Source organism: Halichoerus grypus, chromosome 3 (assembly GCF_964656455.1).
Source record: "Halichoerus grypus chromosome 3, mHalGry1.hap1.1, whole genome shotgun sequence".
Classification (NCBI taxonomy): domain Eukaryota; kingdom Metazoa; phylum Chordata; class Mammalia; order Carnivora; family Phocidae; genus Halichoerus; species Halichoerus grypus.
In genome coordinates, this window is record NC_135714.1 from 149,213,078 (window position 1) to 149,234,193 (window position 21,116).

The window sequence follows — 21,116 nt, forward strand, 5'->3', positions numbered from 1 at the left end:
CAACTAGGTATATACATTTTTTTAGACATAATCCTATTGCCTACTTAATACACTACAGTGTAGTGTAAATAAAACTTGTATATGCACTCAGAAACCAAAAAAATTCCTTTGACTTGCCTTACCGCAATTTTGTTTTTTCTGTGGTGGTTTGGAACCCAACCTCCAATATCTCTGAGGTCTGCCTGTATTTCTTCTGTGTAAAGACTGTAGAAAAAGTCTCTACAGGCCCTGCTGTGTAGAGAGTTATTCTGAACTTTGCCACTTTGGGTTAAAATACACACATGACATATGCCAAGTGGATTGAGAAATAGAAAGATATATTCTCTAATGGTGAAGTACTTCTTGTCACTCTGATATAACCTCAAATTATCCAGAATACTGAGGGCTGTACTTAACAGTATATTTGTGTTGTGAGGATTAAGCAGAAAAGGAAGATATTTATGTTACTACATATTTATATTCTATTACATTTCAGAACTCATAACAACTAGGGGCACCTGGGTGGCTCAGTCGGTTAAGCGTCTGCCTTCAGCTCAGGTCATGATCCCAGGGTCCTGGGATCAAGCCCCGCATCAGACTCTCTGCTCAGCAATAGGTCTATTTCTCCCTCTCCCTCTGCCCCTCTGCCTGCTTGTTCTCAATCTCTCTCTCAAATAAATAAAATCTTAAAAAAAAAACCTCATAACTAGCACATATTCTATATAATCTTAAAGTCATGCTCTACTACATTTTGCCAACACCAAAGTATACACATCAAAGACATTTCATTTCCATAGGTATATAATTAAATATAGAAATCCCTATCTCCAGATAAATAGTGTCTCCTTGCCCCTCCTGCTCTCCCCTTGGGATGTAAATTAGGGAATTCAAAGGAGATAGAAGGAGCTGAAAACAAATTGCTGAGCCTCAGTAAGCCACTGAGACAGGGCAGCTGTTTGCTTGGCCTTTGGTGGGTCCTCCACTTGGGACACACTGGCCATGCTCTATAATACTGATAGTCACTAGATTGTCCCTTTGGGAACAGTTACTCAGAGGTAGACTAGAAAGCTGTCTAAACTCTGTTACTATATTTTTCTGACATAATAAGCATAACTTATTGAACAGATGTAAATCTTTGATGAACTTACGGTGCTTCAAAATCATTATTTTGACATCAGTAACAGTCTTACAGACAGTCAACCACAGGAGATTAGACAGATGCTGTATTGACCAAAGAAAATACCCTGGAGTTTGCTTTTTGACTAAATCTTTGACATGCATTAGCTTTATTTTGATTTGACTCTTGCTTTCAAAAATGAGACATAGCCCAAAGAAACACCAAAATACCAACCATTAGGATGCTTTTGTGAAAAACCTAGGTACTTGATAGGGTTAGATCTACTCTGTAAGTAAAACTTCACAGGGGGAAACCATAGAATCATAGAACTAGAAGAAATATTTAAGACCAATTGGCATATTTCCTTCCTTATAGCTAAGGCAAATGAGGTTAAATGGGGTGTGGTGACCCACCCAAAGGCATGTGGCCAGTCAGCAACACGGCTAGAACCCATGTCCTCAACTCTTGACTGTGCAAATCAATGAAGTTGATTTTTTTAGTGTTCAGTTGCTACCCCTAACATTAAATATACAAGTGGAATGATAGATTCTCCATATAAGTTCATGGAGCATAAGTGAAATCTCTAGAAAAAGAGGAAAATTCATTGAGAAAACTGCTAAATTTAATATTCACAGTAGCAAGACACCAAAATTTCACTTGAATACAACTTTTCATTCCCTATTGCCCCACAATGATACAATAAACCCTGGCAAAAACTGGCATATTTGAAGTTGTGTTCACTAGTCCAGGTTGTCAGGATACCACTCAGTGGGTTTTAACTAGTGGTCTTATATTTTCTGGTTCCCCAAATGTCTCATAGTCCCTAAAGAAATCTGCCTGCTTTATAAAAATACCATAAATTCTCCTGTCATTATTTAAAATTAAAGCTCAAAAGGGATCTTCAAAGATACTGTGCTTGAATTAAAATCATATAAAATCATGTTTAAAATCATTTTAATATTTTAGAAATGAATCTAGAAATTGTTCTTATAAAAGAAATACAAAATGTTCTTAAAGCTATCTCCACCATCCCCAGTAATTCCACTGTATGAGAGTCTAATTTGCTAATTAGACTGATGATACCTGTCTTCATTGTGAGTTATGGGTAATTAGAAATTACAACTGAACTACTGAAAGAGAATGAACCCTTCACAAGGGCAGTCAACCGGATCATTATTCTGAGGCAAAGCAACTTAATGATTAATGCAAAGTTCAAACTAAAAGAATTGATTTGAACAATTAGGGGACTGTATTTGGGGTCAAACCCTTTGTGCTTTGTGGATTCATACCATACGATTCTTTTCATACGTTAAACTGGGCTTTGATCAAAGAAAAATACACAGAATCTGATAGTGCATAGAGGGAAAGGAGACATGTAGAGATAGTCCTCCGCTGAGTTTCAAAGAATTTCATATAAACTAAAAAGTAGGGAAATCTAAACCCAAAGGTGGGACAACCACTCCCAGGTGATCAACAACCTTTTGATTCCCAAGTTAGACCGCCTGGGAAGTGACTGTCTTCTAGAACCATTTCTTCATACACAGCTACAGAGAGTTAGTCCTCCCCAAGAGGCCCCGTTAGTCCTTGGGGTCAGGGAGGAAAGAAGTACCTGCAGCCCAGACTGCCAAGACCAAGACCATACTCACAGTGGTACTTGCCAAAGAATAGTGAGGCTTAATGAAAGAACACAAACAAACACTGTTTTGGTGGGTTTAACAAATGTTCACTCTTTTCCATCTCCAATGACTGTTGTGACACTGTTTCCAGGAGACAATATGTTTCTGTGGTCCAAACAACCAGTTTACAAATAAACTTATAGAATGACAGTTGTGCGTTGGAGATACGGAAGGATTTCAGAGCCTGAATAAATTACAGTAATGAGATATGGCGTCTTCTTAAACGTTTATGTGAGAAACCCTGACCGAATGCAAGCCTTTTGAGACTGGCATATAGAGAGCTCTGGGATTGATCACTTGCCACTTACTCATTGCCTCTGTTTGCACACCTGGCTTGCAGGTCTCTGCTTTATTTCCCTAACAGGTTAGTAAGCTCTGGTCTTATTCACAGGTGGCACTGTGTTGTGCAGCCCTTTGGAATCTTTCTGTGCAGCTTGCACAGAGGGGAGCAGGGAAGGGGTAAGCAAAGAGGAGAGGGGCAGAAGGTAGGCCTCTGGCACGGCACACCTGTCTTGAAGAGACGGAGACACTTGGGAGCCAGCCTTTCTGTTGAGAACCTGCGGTACGGCCATCAAGTTATATGTGTTCATTTATTGCTGGCCAAAATCTTTCATTCTTTAAATTTTCAATAAATAGAAGATGAAGAATTATCAAAATCTCACCAAGAAATAAAAATTCTAAATTTTTCATCTTTCAGGCTGAGCATGCAAAGGCATTTCTTCAGCTAGAAATGCTGTTGTTTCCCTTCATAACTACATATGACTTAGGAGGTCTCCACTTATTGACTTAGTGAATATTTACTGAATGAGCGCTGTGAGGTCTCTGACCAAAAGCTGGACCCACCCCACCACACTCTAAGAGGAGAAACTCCCTGTATATTGTAGGTGAGGAAATTCAGGGTAAGAGAAGATATTTCATATATATTCATATATTTCACTGGTACTGACCTCCCACTTAGGTCTATTCTGACTCCAAATCTAATCTTTGCTTTCTGTAGTCTGATCTCTATAGCTCTGTTCATTACAGGGAGAACAAAATAGAAGGAAACCTATTTTGTGCTAAAACACTCTTGTGAAAGACCCCACCAGTATTCTTTCATAGGAAAAATCAGAAAACTAAGTAATTTTTTACTTGATCTATTTGTAAAGCCTAGTTACGGGCAGTCAGAAAAAATGGAAATTGAGATTATTTTTTAAAGATTTTATTTATTTATTTGACAGAGAGAGACACAGCGAGAGAGGGAACACAAGCAGGGGGAGTGGGAGAGGGAGAAGCAGGCTTCCTGCGGAGCAGGGAGCCCGATGCAGGGCTCGATCCCAGGACCCTGGGATCATGACCAGAGCCGAAGGCAGACGCTTAATGACTGAGGCACCAGGCCCCCCAAGATTTTTTTTTTGAAAGAGAGAGAGCATGCGAGCACGTGCACTCACAACGGAGGGAGGGGCAAAGGGAGAGGGAGAGAGAAAATCTTAAGCAGGCTCCATGCTCAATGAGGAGCCCAAAGCAGGGCTGGATCTCACCACCCTGAGATCATGACCTGAGCTGAAATTAAGAGTCGGACATTTAACCAACTGAGCCACCCTGGTGCCCTGGAAATTGAGATTTTTTTTTTAAACACTAACATTAATAGGAAGAAATGAAAATGAAAATAAAAATAGAGGCTTATGTATAAAATTCCAACATGAGTAATTTTGACATCTGTTAAATTGGATCACAGGGAAGGGAATCATAAATCCTTATGTGAATCCCTATTGCTACAGATCATAGGAGGAGACTTAATAATAATATTGCCTTTGATTACACACATGCAGAGAAAGTTTGAAAGTGGAACTACAGAACATACTGCATACTAAGATTCTGTTTCTGTGACTATTAGACGTTCCTTGTTAGAAACTCCAGCGAAGGCCTCCTAATGCTTTAGATATGAGAGAACGAAAGCACGGGATGTAAATTATATGAGTACAAATTCCACAGAAAGACACCAAACACACTTATTTGGCATTAAAGATCTAAGATATTGATATATCTTATAACAGCCAGGAGGAGATCTTTTCTCTCTGTAAATAAGCTATCTCATTCGATTTGGTTTCCACAGTTTGTTTTTAATTAGGCAAAGAGACATTCTCAAATTTTTGTTTTCTAATCTTAAAATAGCTAAGTTCAAAATGATTGTGTAGTATCTATCCGCCTTCCCCTTTTCACATCTAATTTTAACAGCAAGTCAGTCACTTTTACACTTCAAATCAGAAGCCAGATGCTGAACGTCTTTATTAGTTTGCTATTACCCCATGGGGGGAAAATCTGTTCGGTTCTTGTTGATCTGAGAGATATAATTTTTTTTTTCTTGTGGTTTTACATGCATTATTTTCAAAGACACAGAAACTAGGCATGGCTTTGCTGGAAAGAGACCTCTTGTTGAAAAGAGCCCAGATGCTGGAATGTTCATCTGACTTTACACAGCGGGAACCAGAGGGCCAGTGCCCGTCGTGGCGAATGCTGGCCAGGATTAAGCCCTTGGCAGCTGGCTGGAAGTAATCTCATGGCACAGCTCTCGTGGGTCTGTGTCTTCTAGCGTTCAAACAAAGGGCAGTATTTGCAGTTTAGGAAGCTTTTTGGAAAGTACAAAGTAAAAAAACCTGTGGGCCTAAGATCTTATTAGTGTCTCCCCTCGAGATGAAGAGAGGAGAAAAATGGATGTAAGCTTGGATTCATCATTCATGTACACTTAATGCATAAACACCCACAGATAATTCTGTTGCAATTAATGTTTTGTGTTCTTTCTCTACATTCTCTGCTTCGTTCCTAGAACACTTGAAGGATAAGTTAGAAGAATATATGGCCCGATTTTCCAAAGTAAGGATTGTTCGCACCAAGAAAAGGGAAGGGCTCATCCGGACCCGCCTCTTGGGGGCATCTATGGCCAGAGGAGAAGTCCTGACGTTCCTGGACTCCCACTGCGAGGTCAATGTGAACTGGCTGCCCCCGCTCCTTAGTGAGTACACATACTGATGGTGGCCTTCTGGGGACCAGCAGGGCCTGGGGAACCGCTCTCCTTCAGAGGGAGTGTGTGGCTCCCTTCTATTCAGTTTGCAATCAACAAAGGCGAGAGATCCCTTCAACAGTTTTTACAGTGAGAGCCTTGAATTCTGTCTTAACCACAGCTGAGGACAAATAGGTAACTAGAAAACTGCATTAAAATTGCCATTTTAGATACTACCAACTGCACTCTAACTTAAGGTTTGAAATGGTTTCATTTAGTTTAGACGTTCTCCTTTATTGTGGCTAGGTAAATACTAAAAGAAAAAAATACTTAAAAGCACTATCTCAGGACACCTGGGTGGCTCAGTCAGTTAAGCATCTGCCTTTGGCTCAGGTCATGATCCTGGGGTCCTGGGATCAAGTCCCACATCGGGCTCCCTGCTCAGCGGGGCGTCTGCTTCTCCCTCTCCCACTGCTACTCCCCCTGCTTGTGCTCTCTCTCTCTCTCTGACAAATAAATAAATAATATATTTAAAAAAGACACTATATACAGTAAGATTAAAACACACACAGTTTAACAATTATTATAGACCTGCTAAGAAATGAGGAAAGAAAATTATTCAGCCCCAGAATACAGTTCAAGTGCAAGTGCCCTGACATTTTCGTGAATTTATAATCCAGTTCTCCTTTCCACTTCTGGCATGGGTCTAGAGCCCTAAATATATAACCCCGCAAATTTACAGAGGACCCCCTGAAACACTCAGAGCTCCTATCCAGATGACACATCTCTAACGCTCACAATATGGCTCAGAGTCAGGAAAGAAGAAGCCTCTCTGTCACATCACACTTGAACTGTTAGAAACATGAAAGAACTAAGAGTCATTCAAGCTAGAAAACACATGTGTGGCTCAGTTGGAGCTTGACTATTTTGTTTTTTATTTCACCAAGAAGTCTGATATAAAGTCCAGTAGTGGATGGGGAATAAATTGCCAGCCTGAAAAAAAAAATATGTTTCTAAAAGTTTTTGGTGTGCACATACTGTACTCCTTATTCTTCCAGATTTCGCTAAATCAACTTTTATTGTAAATATATCCCTGGCCTTGGAGCTAAAGCCAGTAAAAACTGCCTTTACAATTAGCTGCCTCAGAAAGAATGATTTGCTATTGACTACTGTGTAGGATTTCAGCTAGAACCAGCAAAGGTCCATTAGTAAAAGATGTGGGGGGGAAATCAATTGAAACTGTGTAGGATTTAAGACAGGAAATGACCAGCAACTAATACCCCATCGCATCACCCGATCCACACACACCTACACAGACAACTGCTCAGTCATCGTAATCAACAGGAATGTCTCGGTGCTCCTACGGCCAGAGACTCCTCTGAGCTTTTAATTAAAAGTACCTTGTCCAAGGACATAGCAATTTAGAGTTTCATCAGCAACAGTGAGATTCCTGCAAACTGAATTTGACCTATATGGTGTTGAATACTCAAGGAAGTCAGCAAAAGGCCTAATTTATTTATGAACCAAAGCAATTCCTAAATGCCAATTATCAAGCCTCTGATTGTTCATATGAATCTAACAGGGGAAAAAAAAAGAGGAGAGAGAGAGAGAAAATAAAGAGAAACCCACTTTTTCTCATTAAAGCATTTCATTTCCTGTAGGCCTGATGGATAAGAAATGATTCAAGCTCAGGATCACTATCTTTTTTTATTTTCCTCTATCAGTGTCCTGACACATCATCCAAAATGAAAAAACAGGCGGAGCTACACAGTTTCTTGGTTCATTTTTCACCTTGGGATTATACCTGAATTTCAATTTCCCATTAAGAGTCTGTTTGTTTGATCCCTGGAAATTGAAATGTAGGCACAAGCCTTAGATGAAAAATTAGTCATGCTGCTTTCACCCTAAGCTGGAACAGCTGGATGAGAGCTAAAAAGAAATTTGAAGGGAGAGTTGACAGTTAATTTAACAGACTCATTCTCTTTGGGTCACCTTAGGACTCCTTGTTGGTCAAGGAACTTGTAAATCAACCTGATTCTGAATTTGATTGAACAAAGTCACTGAAACCTTAATACTAAAATACGTGCCGAGGTGCTAGGAGAGATATTTTGGACACAGCAATGATGCTTCCTCTGCCAAAGACATCTATGGGGAAACACCACTTAGATAAAGATTAAAACCCATTATAAGACTTTCCCAGGTGAAAATGGATGCTCACAGAGTGCTTGCTGAAGAATCACCTGAAATAGTGCTAGGGGTCTCTCTGTCTACCAATTAGCTGAAATAATATGAAGGTAAGCTCCAGGCTCTCAGAGGCCTCCTGGGGCCATGCTGTTTACCTTGCCACATACCAGCATTCCATACTCCCCTTGCCCTGTTTTATCCTCTTTCTATCACATTTATCACCTTCGAACGCACTATGTAATTCAGATTTATTATGTATATTGATTGTCTTTGTTCCATTGCTAAAGACAGGGATTTTTGTGGTTGGTATTCACTGCTGTGTTTCCAGAACCTAGAAAAGTGGCAGGTATATAATTTCTACTCAATAAATAGCTGTTGAATTGGAGGGAAGGAAGGAAGGAAGGAAGGAAGGAAGGAAGGAAGGAAGGAAGGAAGGAAGGAAGGAAGGAAAGAAAGAAAGAAGGAAGGAAGGAAGGAAGGAAGGAAGGAAGGAAGGAAGGAAGGAAAGAAGGAAGGAAGGAAGGAAGGAAGGAAGGGAGGGAGGGAGGGAGGGAGGGAGGGGCAGGCAGACATATAAATATGCAGGAGGGATCTTCTACAGGATTCTGTGGCTTCCCCACCCAGCCTTATCAGGGCCACCAAATAATAATACTGAAATAACCAAACCTCATTATTTCTAAAAGATACGTTTTTTAAGATATTTAAATGTATTTTATTCCACATGCCACATCAGATCGTCCAAATAACCAGAAAGCAGATGTTCATACTTAAAAGTTCTTTCAGACAATATATTTGTTATAATAAATACCAACTGAGTGCACATTCTTGGGGAGAAAATACGGTTGGCCCCTTAAACAACACAGGGGTTGGGGCACCAGCACCCTGCGCAGTCGAAGATTCACGTGTAACTCTGGACTCCCCAAAAACTTCACTACCAATAGCCTGCTGTCGACCAGAAGCCTTATCAATCACAGAAACAGTCAATTGACACTTACTGTGTATGGTATTACGTATTATATACTGTACTCTTACAATAACCTAAGCTAGAGAATAGAATGTTATTAAGAAAATCATAAGGAAGAGAAAATACATTTACAGCACTGTACTATATCAAAAAAAAATCTATTTCTAAGTGGACCTGAGCAGTTCGAGCCCTTCTTGTTCAATAGTCAACTCTCCGTCACCTGTAGCTGTTCCAGGTGAGGCAAAGTGTGTAAACGCCAATTCCCTGTGCTGCTGAAGTCTCACCATAATACTATCTACATGGAAAAGGAAGGAGTTGGAACTGAAAAAGCTATCACACGAGAAGCACCATGGAGAACTGGAAAGACCCCAGGTTTTAGGATTGGACTGTTAAGCAGGAGTTGCAGCCTGGGTTTTGCTCTCAAGAGATGAGTGACCCTTGACAAGTTATTTAGCTTCTCTGAGCTCAGTATCCTCACTCGTAAATTGAGAATGACGATAGTAGCCACCTTATGGGGTTGCTGGGAGGATGAGAAGTAGCAAGAGTGCAAATCACTTAGCAGTTGCTCAAGAATGTGATAGTAGCAGGAATAGGAACCATAGTATCAGGCCAGCTAAAATATTTTTGGTTAGAATGAGAAAAGATAAAACTGTATAGCTTTGATAAACAGAGTCTATATCAAAGGACAATAGCCAAATAGAACATGGCAAAATCTCTGGTAAGCCTGAGAGCAAAGAATTCTCTGTGTGATCTATCAGCATTTAGTAGGGAACAGCCATCATGACCATCCTAAGATTAGAGGCTAAAAAAAAAGAATCATGAAGTTAAATATTTACATTTTGGAACCTCCAGAAAGGAGGACGATATTTTCTCAGCAAGCTCCCACTGTATGCTTGAAGGAACACAAGTACTGTTTATACTCCACGCATGTTGGATGCACTATAAAATGACAGATTGGGGACAGGTCAGAGCAAAAATGTGACAGAGGGAGAGCTAAATGGACTTCCGCAAGTCTCTCTGGGACATAACTTTCTTAAAGGAAAATACAACAACACTAATTGTACCTAGTCACTGTCCCATCACATTAAGTCCAGCCTTGGAAGAGATTTCACAAAGTGCCCTAACAACGACAGGAAACCAGGCTGCAAGCAGCATCCCTGCATTAGGAAGGATCGGTAGGCTTCTCTTTGCTGAAAAATGATAGATGGCCTAGGCGGGCATGCCATTTCCTATTTTGTGCTTTCATTTTTCAGACCAAATTGCACTAAACCACAAAACCATCGTGTGCCCCATGATCGATGTCATTGACCACAATCACTTTGGGTATGAGGCACAAGCTGGGGATGCCATGCGAGGCGCCTTCGACTGGGAAATGTACTACAAAAGGATCCCCATCCCTCCAGAGCTCCAGAGGGCAGATCCCAGCGACCCTTTCGAGTGAGTAGCGGCTGAGGGAGGGGCCGCGGGAGAGAGGGCAGGTAACTCATTTCAGGCGTGTCAACTTGGGACCCATGAGGACAATTATCTCTAATAAAATGGATGAAAACAGGTGGCAACAATATCCGCACCTTGGAGAAAAGTCAGACCTACAAGTTGTAGCAAATTACAAGCTGCAGCGAATACATGGATCATCCCTTGTCAAACTTTGCTAAGCATCAGAGGAAGTGTGTGGACATGAGAATCAGGAAAAGGCAGAGTTCACTGAAAATGCATATTCTCCTTGTAGATGTTCTCTTCCTCTTCTCAGTTCTCTCTGTTCTTTTGCCTTTTCCCTAAAGAATCATTTAAATTAACTATTTTACTTTAAATGATATAAAATATGAAGCAGTATTTAAGCCTCTGTTTACACCCTGTTGGGAATTATGAGGGAAGGTGGTGTTTCTGAGTAGGTGCTCCCATAACTTAAACTTGGGGAGTTCAATCAAAAGGATAATCTTTGAGAACCCTGCCATTAATTTAAATTCTATATAGATAAGAATTTACAATAATCTATTGGTCTCTACAAAGTTAAGTTCTTTATTTTTTCAGTGTGGACATGAGAATTGTGCATCTCAAGAAAAAGAAAAAATATATATATTTAGCTTAGTTTGCCCAACTCTTAGGACCATTACCGGCGAATGGTGAACTTTCTCCAAAAGTCAGCCCAGAGATTGCCCAAGGCATACTATTATCTATTCCTCCGGCTGTATCCTTTTGATCACATTAAAATTTTCATAAATTTAAAACTATCATATATTTTTTCTTAGGACAAGAAGAATGTCTGTGATTGAGGCTTTGCATACTTTCTAAGGATCTGTTTAAAATGTGTTAAAATCAATATTGTCTTTTCGTTAATAATATGGGCAGTAAAAGTTTGCAGTGGCGAAGCTCCCAAGTATAAAAACCAACTTCTGTAACACTAACCCTTTAAACTACAAAAAATAATGCAATAAACATCAAGAAAATACTTCTTGCAATTCTAGTCTCTGGAAAGATAAACTCTCAGGAATGCTGAGGGGATTTCAGAAGACATTAGCCTGATGAAAAGGGAGAGGTAAAAGATTTATTTTGTAATATGAAGCACACTTATCAAGTATCCAGAATTTCCGAAGGCCTCTTCATACTCTGAAACGGCTGGAGAGTTGTTGAGAAGAAATAATAAAGACCCGTTGTTACTCTTCCAAATGCTTTGGCCAAGATTTCAAGGATATTCAAAACTACTAGAAAAGTTCTTTGGCGGTGGAGTTTCCAGTAAGCATTTGAAGAGGGCCCAGCTGGAGAGATAGATGTTTGTCGGGCTTTCCTGAAGTTAACCATCGGAAAGCCTTGGCAAAGGGGTCTACGGGGGATTTAAAGCCAGGTTGGGGCTTGGGGGAGGATACAAAAGGACCCTAAATATGGTGGAACTGCCATTAGATGGCAGCTGATAGGGAAACGGCCACAGTCTTATTGCTACTCTCTGAGGTGGCCATGTTTTCAGGGCTAGAATTCATCCAGGATGGTTTTCCAAATACTCTATAAGAGTGCCTGGGTTATAATGACCTTCTACTTTACTTCCCCTGCAGTCGCTGAGTGGGGCTCCTGTTCTCGGCGGAAATGGGTTCAAAATGGTACCAAGGGAATCTCAGATGGTGAAAACTATGCAAGTATTCTCAGTCCCTGCGCTGGCAGCCGAAATGGTGTGTCAGGCAGACCCCGGCTGTGGCAATCACCGTTATCAGGCACCTCGCTTAACCCCAGAGCTTGCAGAGTTGGTAACTTTCAGAATTAAATTACCTCTTGTTCCTGTCACTGACTTCGGTGGTTGCTCTCCGTCAAGGATTGCATTCACCTCTTGAATACTACTGCTTTTCTGGCTTTTCAGTCCCTTTGATTCCTAGGAATGTGGACACCTTAGCCTTTTGTAATAAATGGAGCTTCCAAGAGATGTCCACTTTGATCTTAAAAATTGCATTTGCCTTCCTGATAATAAAAGAATGGTTACCCAAGCAGCTATGAGCAGTGTATCAGCAATTGCATTATCTTCATAGTCACCTGAAGGTGTTCGTAAACAGACAGACGTGCTTTAGGCTAAAACTTGCTTCTCTAGATGTAAAGCTTTAAGATACACAGAGTGAATGCAAGTCTATCTAAGCATCTCTCGCATGGACTTTCATGTTTCGGGTGGCTTCTGTAAGGGGTGTGTGGTTTTCTCTGGGAGGCGGGGAGAGGAGGCTGAAAAGACAAGAAGAAAGGAAGTGAAGAGGAATATGTAAATGTATTGCAAACCCCAGGACTTTTCATGCAGTATATATGCAAACTTTATCTTTCCGTAACTAGTTTCTGGAATGCCTTAAGTGGCAAAACCTCCATTCTCTCATTTATTCTGTCATTATTTGCGTTTCCAGCAACTAACTATTGACTATGGTAGTGGGTTTTTCTCATCTGCAAATTCTGTGAAATTAGTGGGGCATGAACAGTAATTATTAACGAACGGAATTGAAAATTTCAGGGTATTATACCAGTGCATAAGTATAAGTGTTATTTCTCAAATATTTGGCTTCAGTTATAATGCATATATGGGTCAAGGTATAAACTGTATTTCTCAATATAGGTCACGTGGTCAGAAGAATTCAAAATCTATCAACTTCCTAAAATGGGAATCAAGATCCTCCACAATCTAAGGAGGAAAAGGAAAACTTGCAGATAACTTCAAACACTAATAAAAAGATTTACTTACATTTGCAAAGGGATCTGGTTTTCAGACAAACTGCTCCTAGAATGTGAGAGAAAATGCAATATTCATAGTTCAAATTATTATATGGCAATCACAATTCCAATTGGATTGAATACATCTGAAAAACATTCTTGTCTTCTGAAAAAAAGAATGCAGTACCCGCCCCCTTTCTGATGGCTTATATCATGATGTGATGCTTTTAGGAAATTGTTGTTATTTGTGGATTTATAAAGTTTCCTTATTCCTGGTTTATCTCTAATCCCAGGCACTTAGGAACGTAAGCCTTTTCTGTGACAAAACATAATATGCTCCTTTAGTCATGATGAAAAAGAGGAAGATGTTCATTTGCTTTCAGATCACTAACTTCTCCAACCTTATCTCAGTATCTAGAAGTTTAGAAAAGACCAGAAGAAATTATCTTATCCAATTTCCCTTTAATACAAGCAACTACTAAATAATGTCCTAGAAAGGTGACTGGCCTCTTCTTGAACTTGTGAGGAAAATAATATTTGCTACCTCAAAAGACGGTCCATTCCATTAGACTGATTGACAGAAACCTTTTCCCTTACATTAGGAAATCTGCTTCCCTAATCCCAAATTCTCCTCCTTGAGATACAAGGAATGTCTAATTCCTCTTTGATGATAGAGCTGTTAAAAGTATTTTAAAACACCTGTTATGCTTATTCCCCCAAAAGGGAAAAAAAGGAAACTTTTTTTCCTTTTCTGGGTTAAATATCCCCATGCCTTTCAGGTCCTCCAGAATCCTGCGATAATTCATGCTCAATGATGTAAATGTTCGATACAGGTAAATTCACTTTACTCCTGCAGCCTCGTCCACGTTTCTCCAACTTCTTCACAAGGATAGCATGAAATAGCCCATCCACTGTATCAGGGACTCAGGCCCTAATGTATCAGTCTGTCAATCATAGAAATAAAGTTAATTTCTAGGGAATTTGCACAAAAGGATATCATGCTTCCTTTTGCCTAAGTACTCACGATCAATTCAGCAGCCCATTCAATTTTCAACTTTGTAGAAAGTCTTTGACTTGTAGATTAATTACCTTTATTCTGTCAGTCTTCCTCTGGCAGATCTCCACAATTCCTCAAGGACTTCTAAAACTTGGGCGTTTTAACCATCATGAATGGAACTCTTGTACATGGTCTTTAGAGAGGACAGGCATTCTCTATTTTCCACCCATATATACCACCAATTTCCCAAATTTTAAGAATAAGGATATCTACACCTGGGGGGAGGAGGGATAATAACTTTACAGGCTACAAATGCTTATTTATTCTCTCAGAAACCCCTATGTCTGCAGACATATCAGTGTGAATGCAGTGACTCCTCATCTAGGCCAGTTACCTAACCTAGAAATACCTCAGAGCATGAATAGTGATGCCCTTAGCGGGGTGTGAGTGCAGCCGAGATCTAGCCAGTACTCTGCTCAGAAGGCCATGGACCCAGGCTTAACCAGCCAGGAGGAAAAGGGGTTCTTTCTCCTTTGGTGAGTACAAAAACTTCACTTTATTAATGCAAAGAAGAGAACAACAGATTGAGAAAAAAGTTCCTTGTTGCCAGGAATAAACAACAAGTTTTGTCAGATCTGACAGATTGCATTAATCGACGTTCAAAATTTAAACATCCCACTTAACATCCAAATTCCAGTGGGGATTGAGCAGCACCTTAGTTTTGCTCAGAATTTGAAAGTAAAGATAATCTCTTTTACTCAAAAGTTTTTCCATGTGGGTTTGGACCAAATATTAGTCAGCCTGAACTGAATCAGAATTAGTAAGGAATAAAACTGACTCCCCATGGAAAAAGGGACCGGTCAAACCATGGATGTACTGTAGGATGTAAAGAAAGAAAGGTAACTTTAAAGGTCTTCTCCTCTTGGATTGAATCAGGTATTGCTCATTTTCCTTTTTTTCTGTCCAGCCCCTATTGGGCCACCTTTAAACTAGGACCATCTGTTTGGTGGGGTGGGAGAATTTTTTTTCATACTCTACTTCTCAAGCTAAGTCAATATTCTCATGAATTTTACTGTGATCTCCAACTAATTGCTTCCAAACTTTGCCCCCTTTCCTCAAAAAATCCAACTGAGGCACATAAATTACCATAGTCTTAGCTGCCTTGGCTTCAACATCCTACCAGTTAATTCTCTATGAATAGGGTTTTAAAACTGTAGTTTCAAACTTTTGAGGGGATTAGGTTGAAAAATACATTCATCAATTTAGTCTAATGATGAGTTCCAGGAGTGAAATAGGACTTTAGCTTTCCAATACCTCAACCACAGATCTTGCCTGAACTTTACATTATTCCAGAAGCCAATTAATCTAACCAAGTAACCTGCCTCATTAAGCCTGTGTAATATGCAATACAAAACCTAACATTTGTCTAGCATTTCACACCATGTAAAGCACTTCACCACATTATCTAATTGATCCTTTGTCATAATGCGTGGCACAGGAAAAAGTAACTATTGTTATTTTTCCAGTTTTGCAAATAAAGAGACAGTGGAAGAAAATTAACTAACTAATAAGAGGAAACATCAGGACTTCAATTGACATCTTCATTCATTCATTCAGATCTCAAATTTTAGGTTTACTCAGTCTCATAGGATTCAAATCAATGCCTTTTTTCATTCATTCAGACTTTAAATCCTAGAGGTAATCAATACTTTTCCTCTCCTTTGAAGAGACACTTAGGCACCCATTAAGTGAAATAGTTTTATAAATGTCTCATAGTGAGTCTGTAATGAGAGCAAGAAAGGAACCAGATTGCCTCATGGCCCGTACTGTGTTCTTACCGGTAGACCAAACTAGAGCTGATAGGTTGAAAATGTCAGCTTTCAGTTTCTTCCTAATGAAGGGAAATGTCAACAATGCTGGCTTCTGGTCTGTTTATAACAAGATCTAATTCAATATTTGACAACCGCAAAAGGACAAAATGTTTAGGGAAAAATACTGTCAAATTCCTAAATGGTGTCCTAACTGTAGAGGGTGAGAATAAAGGAACAGAAATGGCTCAAGGGTCTTAAAAACTAATTAAAACATTGAATAAAATCAATCTTCCTCAAAAGCCCAGAATGAAACCCCACTGAAGATTTTTTTTAAACGTGAAGTAAAATGTTGTAACCTGACAGAGATGTTTCACAGCAAACTTGTTCATTACACGTCTCTCCCCTTTGAAGACCCCTCCCCATCCCTTGCTCTCTCCTGGCTCTTTGCCAGCCATAGTCCTGGGTCTCTGGGAGAATCACCATCTGATAAACAATTCTCACCAACGGGTCGTGAGAATACTTCCCCCTTGTCAGGACTGCTCACCAGAAAATGACTTTCTTTCCTCCCTCTCCAGAGGGAATGATCTTTACCTCAGGAAGATGATCCCTACTATTTTCTCCTTGCTTCAAGCATCCAGAAAAGCATTAGCAAATTAATTCCTAAATCAACAATCACTGCCATTATTCTAGTGGTGTGGTCCTGCTCTTCTTTCCTTTGCCCTGCTCTCTTGAGATCACAGGTTTCTGAGGAAGCTCTGGCTCTGTGATGCCTCTTTCTGGTTTCTGAGCCTGGCTTTGGACTTTTGAACCTTCTGTTTCTGCCACCGCTCCCATGATGGTTTGCTGAATCACAGGAGACCTGGCAGGTTATACTGTTTCAAAAGGAGGTGAAACCCTAGTCCTTCATCCTGAGAGAGATTTTTATCCCTGTTTACCAGTCACTCAGGACTGTGGTCCCAGTGGAACCCCGGAACACCCTGGCTCTTCTCTACCCAAACCTTACCATGACTTTTGTTCTAGCCCCCCTCCTTTTTCTATGGTAACATCTCCTCTTGAACCGTGGACTTCCAACTCTTATTCCTGGTCTTGCTTCACTATTGCCAGGTTAGTTAGCCCCTTTATAGCCAGACTTGAGACTGAATTTTTCATCTCAAGCACCCCTGGGCAGAATCAGCCTATCACCCCTAGACCTCCAGCGTCATCCAACAGTTATCAATAAAACTGCACCACTTAAGACTTAGCAATGGCTTCCTATGTGTCAAAGAATTATGGAGCTCACAATGGGTTGATGACTTTTTCTTGTCCATTTACCTATTCTTTCAACAATTAACCACTTTGCTTGCTTCCCAAACAGGTGTCCTGAGTCCATCTTTCCATCTCATGTGTGATGACTGTTTTCTGTGTCCTTCCCCCACTCGCCAAGATGTGACTTGATTCTACCTACATTCACTTCTTATCTGGATAATTTTATGGGTTCTGTGCTCTGTGATATAATCACCCTCTGACCAGATCTCCTGTTTGTGGGCCCCCAGCCTTCTCTCACCATTTACCTGAGGAGAAAACCTCCATGAACATCTGAAAGTATTGTCACAGCCCCCTCCCGAGTCCCCAGGCTTCAGCAACATTTACTCTACCCATGACACCATCACACCAGAGTGTGGCAGAACTTAACAGAACCCTCTGCCATCACCCAACTCTCTCCTTCTCTCCCGAAAGACAGGAATATAGACCCAAGGCCTGGGCACAGTCAGCTTTGTTTTCTTACCTGAGGCTTTCCTGCTAAAATACCTCTTCCAGTTTTGCTGTCTTCTTCACTTCCTCCTCCAGGCAACCACTCCCTCTTTCCCCCTCTAATTATTGCTAACTTGGATACCAGAATGGAAACTCTGTGAGGGCAGGAAGGACTGTTTTATTCAATTTATTCTGCCCTGCATCACTAATACCTAGTCTCTGCCCATAACAGGCACTCAATAAATATTTATCAAATGGATGAAATAAATATTAAGTTCAGGAGAGGAAATGATCCAACAGGGCTGTGTATATAAGTTCAGGAGAGGAAATGATCCGACAAGCCTGTGTATATTTGAAGAAGAGGTGAGAGTTTTTCAGAAAAGGATACCAGACGAGGAAATGCTGTGGCACAGTATTTGCTAAGCACTGTATTTGTAGGGTTTCCCCACACAGACTCATTTGAATACAATGGTAATTCTTGTAGAATGGTAGAAAATTAAAAAAAAATAAATAAATTCTGGTTGAAACCAAACTTCAGAAGGCTTTTGTTCTGCATGTAGAAAGAAGAGAGATGGTAAAGGAACGTTTTAGGAAAAGCTATCTGGTAGCAGAAGGCCTTCCTGGAATAATTTATATTATAAATGACAAAATCATTTTTAAAACCACAGTCCAGAAGATAACAAAATCTTTGACAAAGAAGCAAGCTCTCAATAAAGTAATGATATTGATCTTTCAGTTGTATCTATTTCTAACAAACACCAAGATGCTGTAAGAATCTTGGGCTGCCTAGGGATGCCTGGGTGGCTCAGTAGGTTAAGCATCCGACTCTTGATCTCAGTATAGGTCTTGATCTCAGTTCAGGTCTTGATCTCAGGGTTGTGAGTTCAAACCCAATGTTGGGCTCCATGGAGCCTACTTAAAAAAAAAAAAATCTTGGGCTGTCTAGATTCTAGACAACACCTACAACCCAATGAGAGCAGCGCACTATGAGCAGGATGCCCAAAAGGCCATGCTTGAGCACAGGGCTGGAGGGACCAGTGGACTTGGCGAAAATTATAGTCTTAGAACTGGGAGGTAGATAGATAAGCATAACAAGCCTGAACAACATACACAAATCTGAAAGTCAAGGTAAGAAACAAACCCTTACATGTAGTGTTCAGAGGAAGCCTTGGATGTTTATATTGGAAAAAATGATAAATAGTAAAGTCTGTATCCAGGAGTCAGCTGGCTATGGCTTGATGATGCTTTGATGATATTGGGCCTGAGCAAAGAATCAGAGGAGAGAAGGGTTTATGACTTGACCCAAAGGGCTGGACAGTGGACAACTGAAAGTCTCTAGTCCTAAATTCTCTGCACAGAAATAGAACACATTTGGCTGCAAGGGCTAATGGTCAGAAACCAATTCCATGATTGTGTGTGTGTGTATATATATATGTATATATATATATATATATATACACACACATATATACACATATATACACAGATATATATATACACACACAGATATATATACATAAAATCATTATTATATTATATTATTTTATGTTTTTACATTATTATAATTATGTTATAATTATGATGGTTGTATTACCATCATATATACAATGACATATATACAAATTTTGCTTGTAAATCACTTCAAATTATTTTTAAAAGAAAGTGGATACATATGAATCATAGGACCAAAAAAGGAGGCAAGGCCTGGCTTTGAGTCTCTGCTGAGGTCTTCTGAGGTGAGTTGTCTTTATTCCAGATCACATGTGGCAGTAGGTGAATGTCTCAGTCTGATCGGGTTGCTATAACAAAATATCACACATTGGGCGGTTTATAAACAGAAATTTAGTTCTCATAGTTCTAGAAACTGGGAAGTCCAAGACCAAGGCGTTGGCAGATTTGGTGGTGCTGGGCGCCTGCTTCCCAGTTCACAGACGACCTGCTGTGTTCTCACCTGGCAGAAGGGGCAAGGGGGCGCTCTGGTGCCTTTTTCATAAGGCGCTAATCCCATTCATGAGGGCTTCATCTTCATGACCTAATCACCTCCCAAAGGCCCTATTTCTAAACGTCATTATGTTGGGGGTTAGGTTTCATATGAATTTGGGAGGACACAAACATTCAGTCCATAGCAGTGAGAGTGTGCTCAGAGATGAGTCATACATACAACTGAAAAGATTCAGAAATGAGGCAATTCCTATCTCAATCTTCTAACAAAGTTAGAGCAAAAATAAAATGCAATAAAATAAAGTAAAATATAGTAATGTATTTACTTCCCTTGATATAAATAGAAATGAGTTATATTAGAAAAGCAATATACTTTTATTAGCTTACCTATAACGAAGTAATTGGTCTTTGTTGTTCAGTGTTCCAATGATCTGTTTGCCGTCCAGGAGCAACACCCACAGTGAGGCCACATTCACAGAGACACTGGTTTTCGTCAAGACCATCGTTCCTCCCTTCAAAGAAGTACGCAGTGGTTATAATGCCAAATGGCAGGGATAACGTTTAGTTTCTTTTCTTTTCTTTTCTGTTCTTTTTTTTTTTTGGTCTCATATTTCTTGGGTAGATCCATCTGGAAATATGTTAAGGAAAACAAAATGTCTGTTTTTGTTTCTCGGAGTGCCAGTGGAAATTGAACAAAATGAACTTTGAGAAAGGGAGTTACACAGCATAACTCACTGGAAAGGCCCAGGCCCAGCCATCTGTCAGAGTGACGGCCTCATGCTGGCTGGGCCATGGTGAGCCAGAGCCTTTAGGCTTCAGTCTCGGACCCAAAAGTGACCTAGAGGGCACCTTCCAGACCGAACCCTCTTTAGTTATGGAACTCTGTGGAAACACTGAGATGTCCATTGTTTACATCTCTGCCTCCTATGTTTTGGCTTGTTCTTCCATCAATAGGAACAAGAATGGAAGACAAAGAGTGAACTTGGCCTAGATCCTGCTTGTGGAATCAGCTGAGCCAGAGCAAGGGAGCGGGAGATCCACAAGGCCAGAGAGTTTTCCAGGCTGCCCTGGACTGGGAGGAAAACTTATCCAGGGCTTCCAGAAGGGGTACACAGAAGAAGAAATTGAGCAAAGAATGATAAATTAGAAGTATAAATGAGACAAAAAAAAAAAAAAGGAATTACATCATTAGCCAGAAAAGAGGAAGCAGGCCTGAATGGCATATAAGGAGAGGCTCACCGTGCAGGGCACGGCTGTGTGTGACCAGCAAGAGAAATCTGGGGTCTGCGCTTCCATAACGTCAGTGTGGGAACAGGCCTCTCCGACTCCACAAGTTTAAAAGTTCAAGAAGAAAACAGACTTGCCAAGTATTTTTCATTTGTTTCGCACTGCTCCGAGAATTAAATTTTAACTTTTTATAGTAGTAGAAATCACCATCTGGACAATAATTGAACAGGCTTCAAACATCCAGTCACAACCCAGATGCACAGAAGTGTAACTTTCACCTCCGAAACTGAACCCAACAGAAGCGCAGAGCCCTCCTTCCATGAGAGCAAGCGGTCTACTCCT

General features: G+C 40.3%; 1 protein-coding gene across 2 annotated transcripts in view; it reads left to right on the forward strand.

Annotated features, from left to right (window-relative positions):
* GALNTL6 (polypeptide N-acetylgalactosaminyltransferase like 6) overlaps nucleotides 1-21,116 on the forward strand; it is a 1,190,952-nt gene that overhangs the window by 979,373 nt on the left and 190,463 nt on the right. For both annotated transcript variants that reach the window (XM_078069438.1, XM_078069439.1), the window contains 2 exons: nucleotides 5,579-5,764; nucleotides 10,154-10,337. In XM_078069438.1, coding sequence (XP_077925564.1) covers nucleotides 5,579-5,764; nucleotides 10,154-10,337 — 370 coding nt within the window. The remainder of the gene's footprint in view (nucleotides 1-5,578; nucleotides 5,765-10,153; nucleotides 10,338-21,116) is intronic.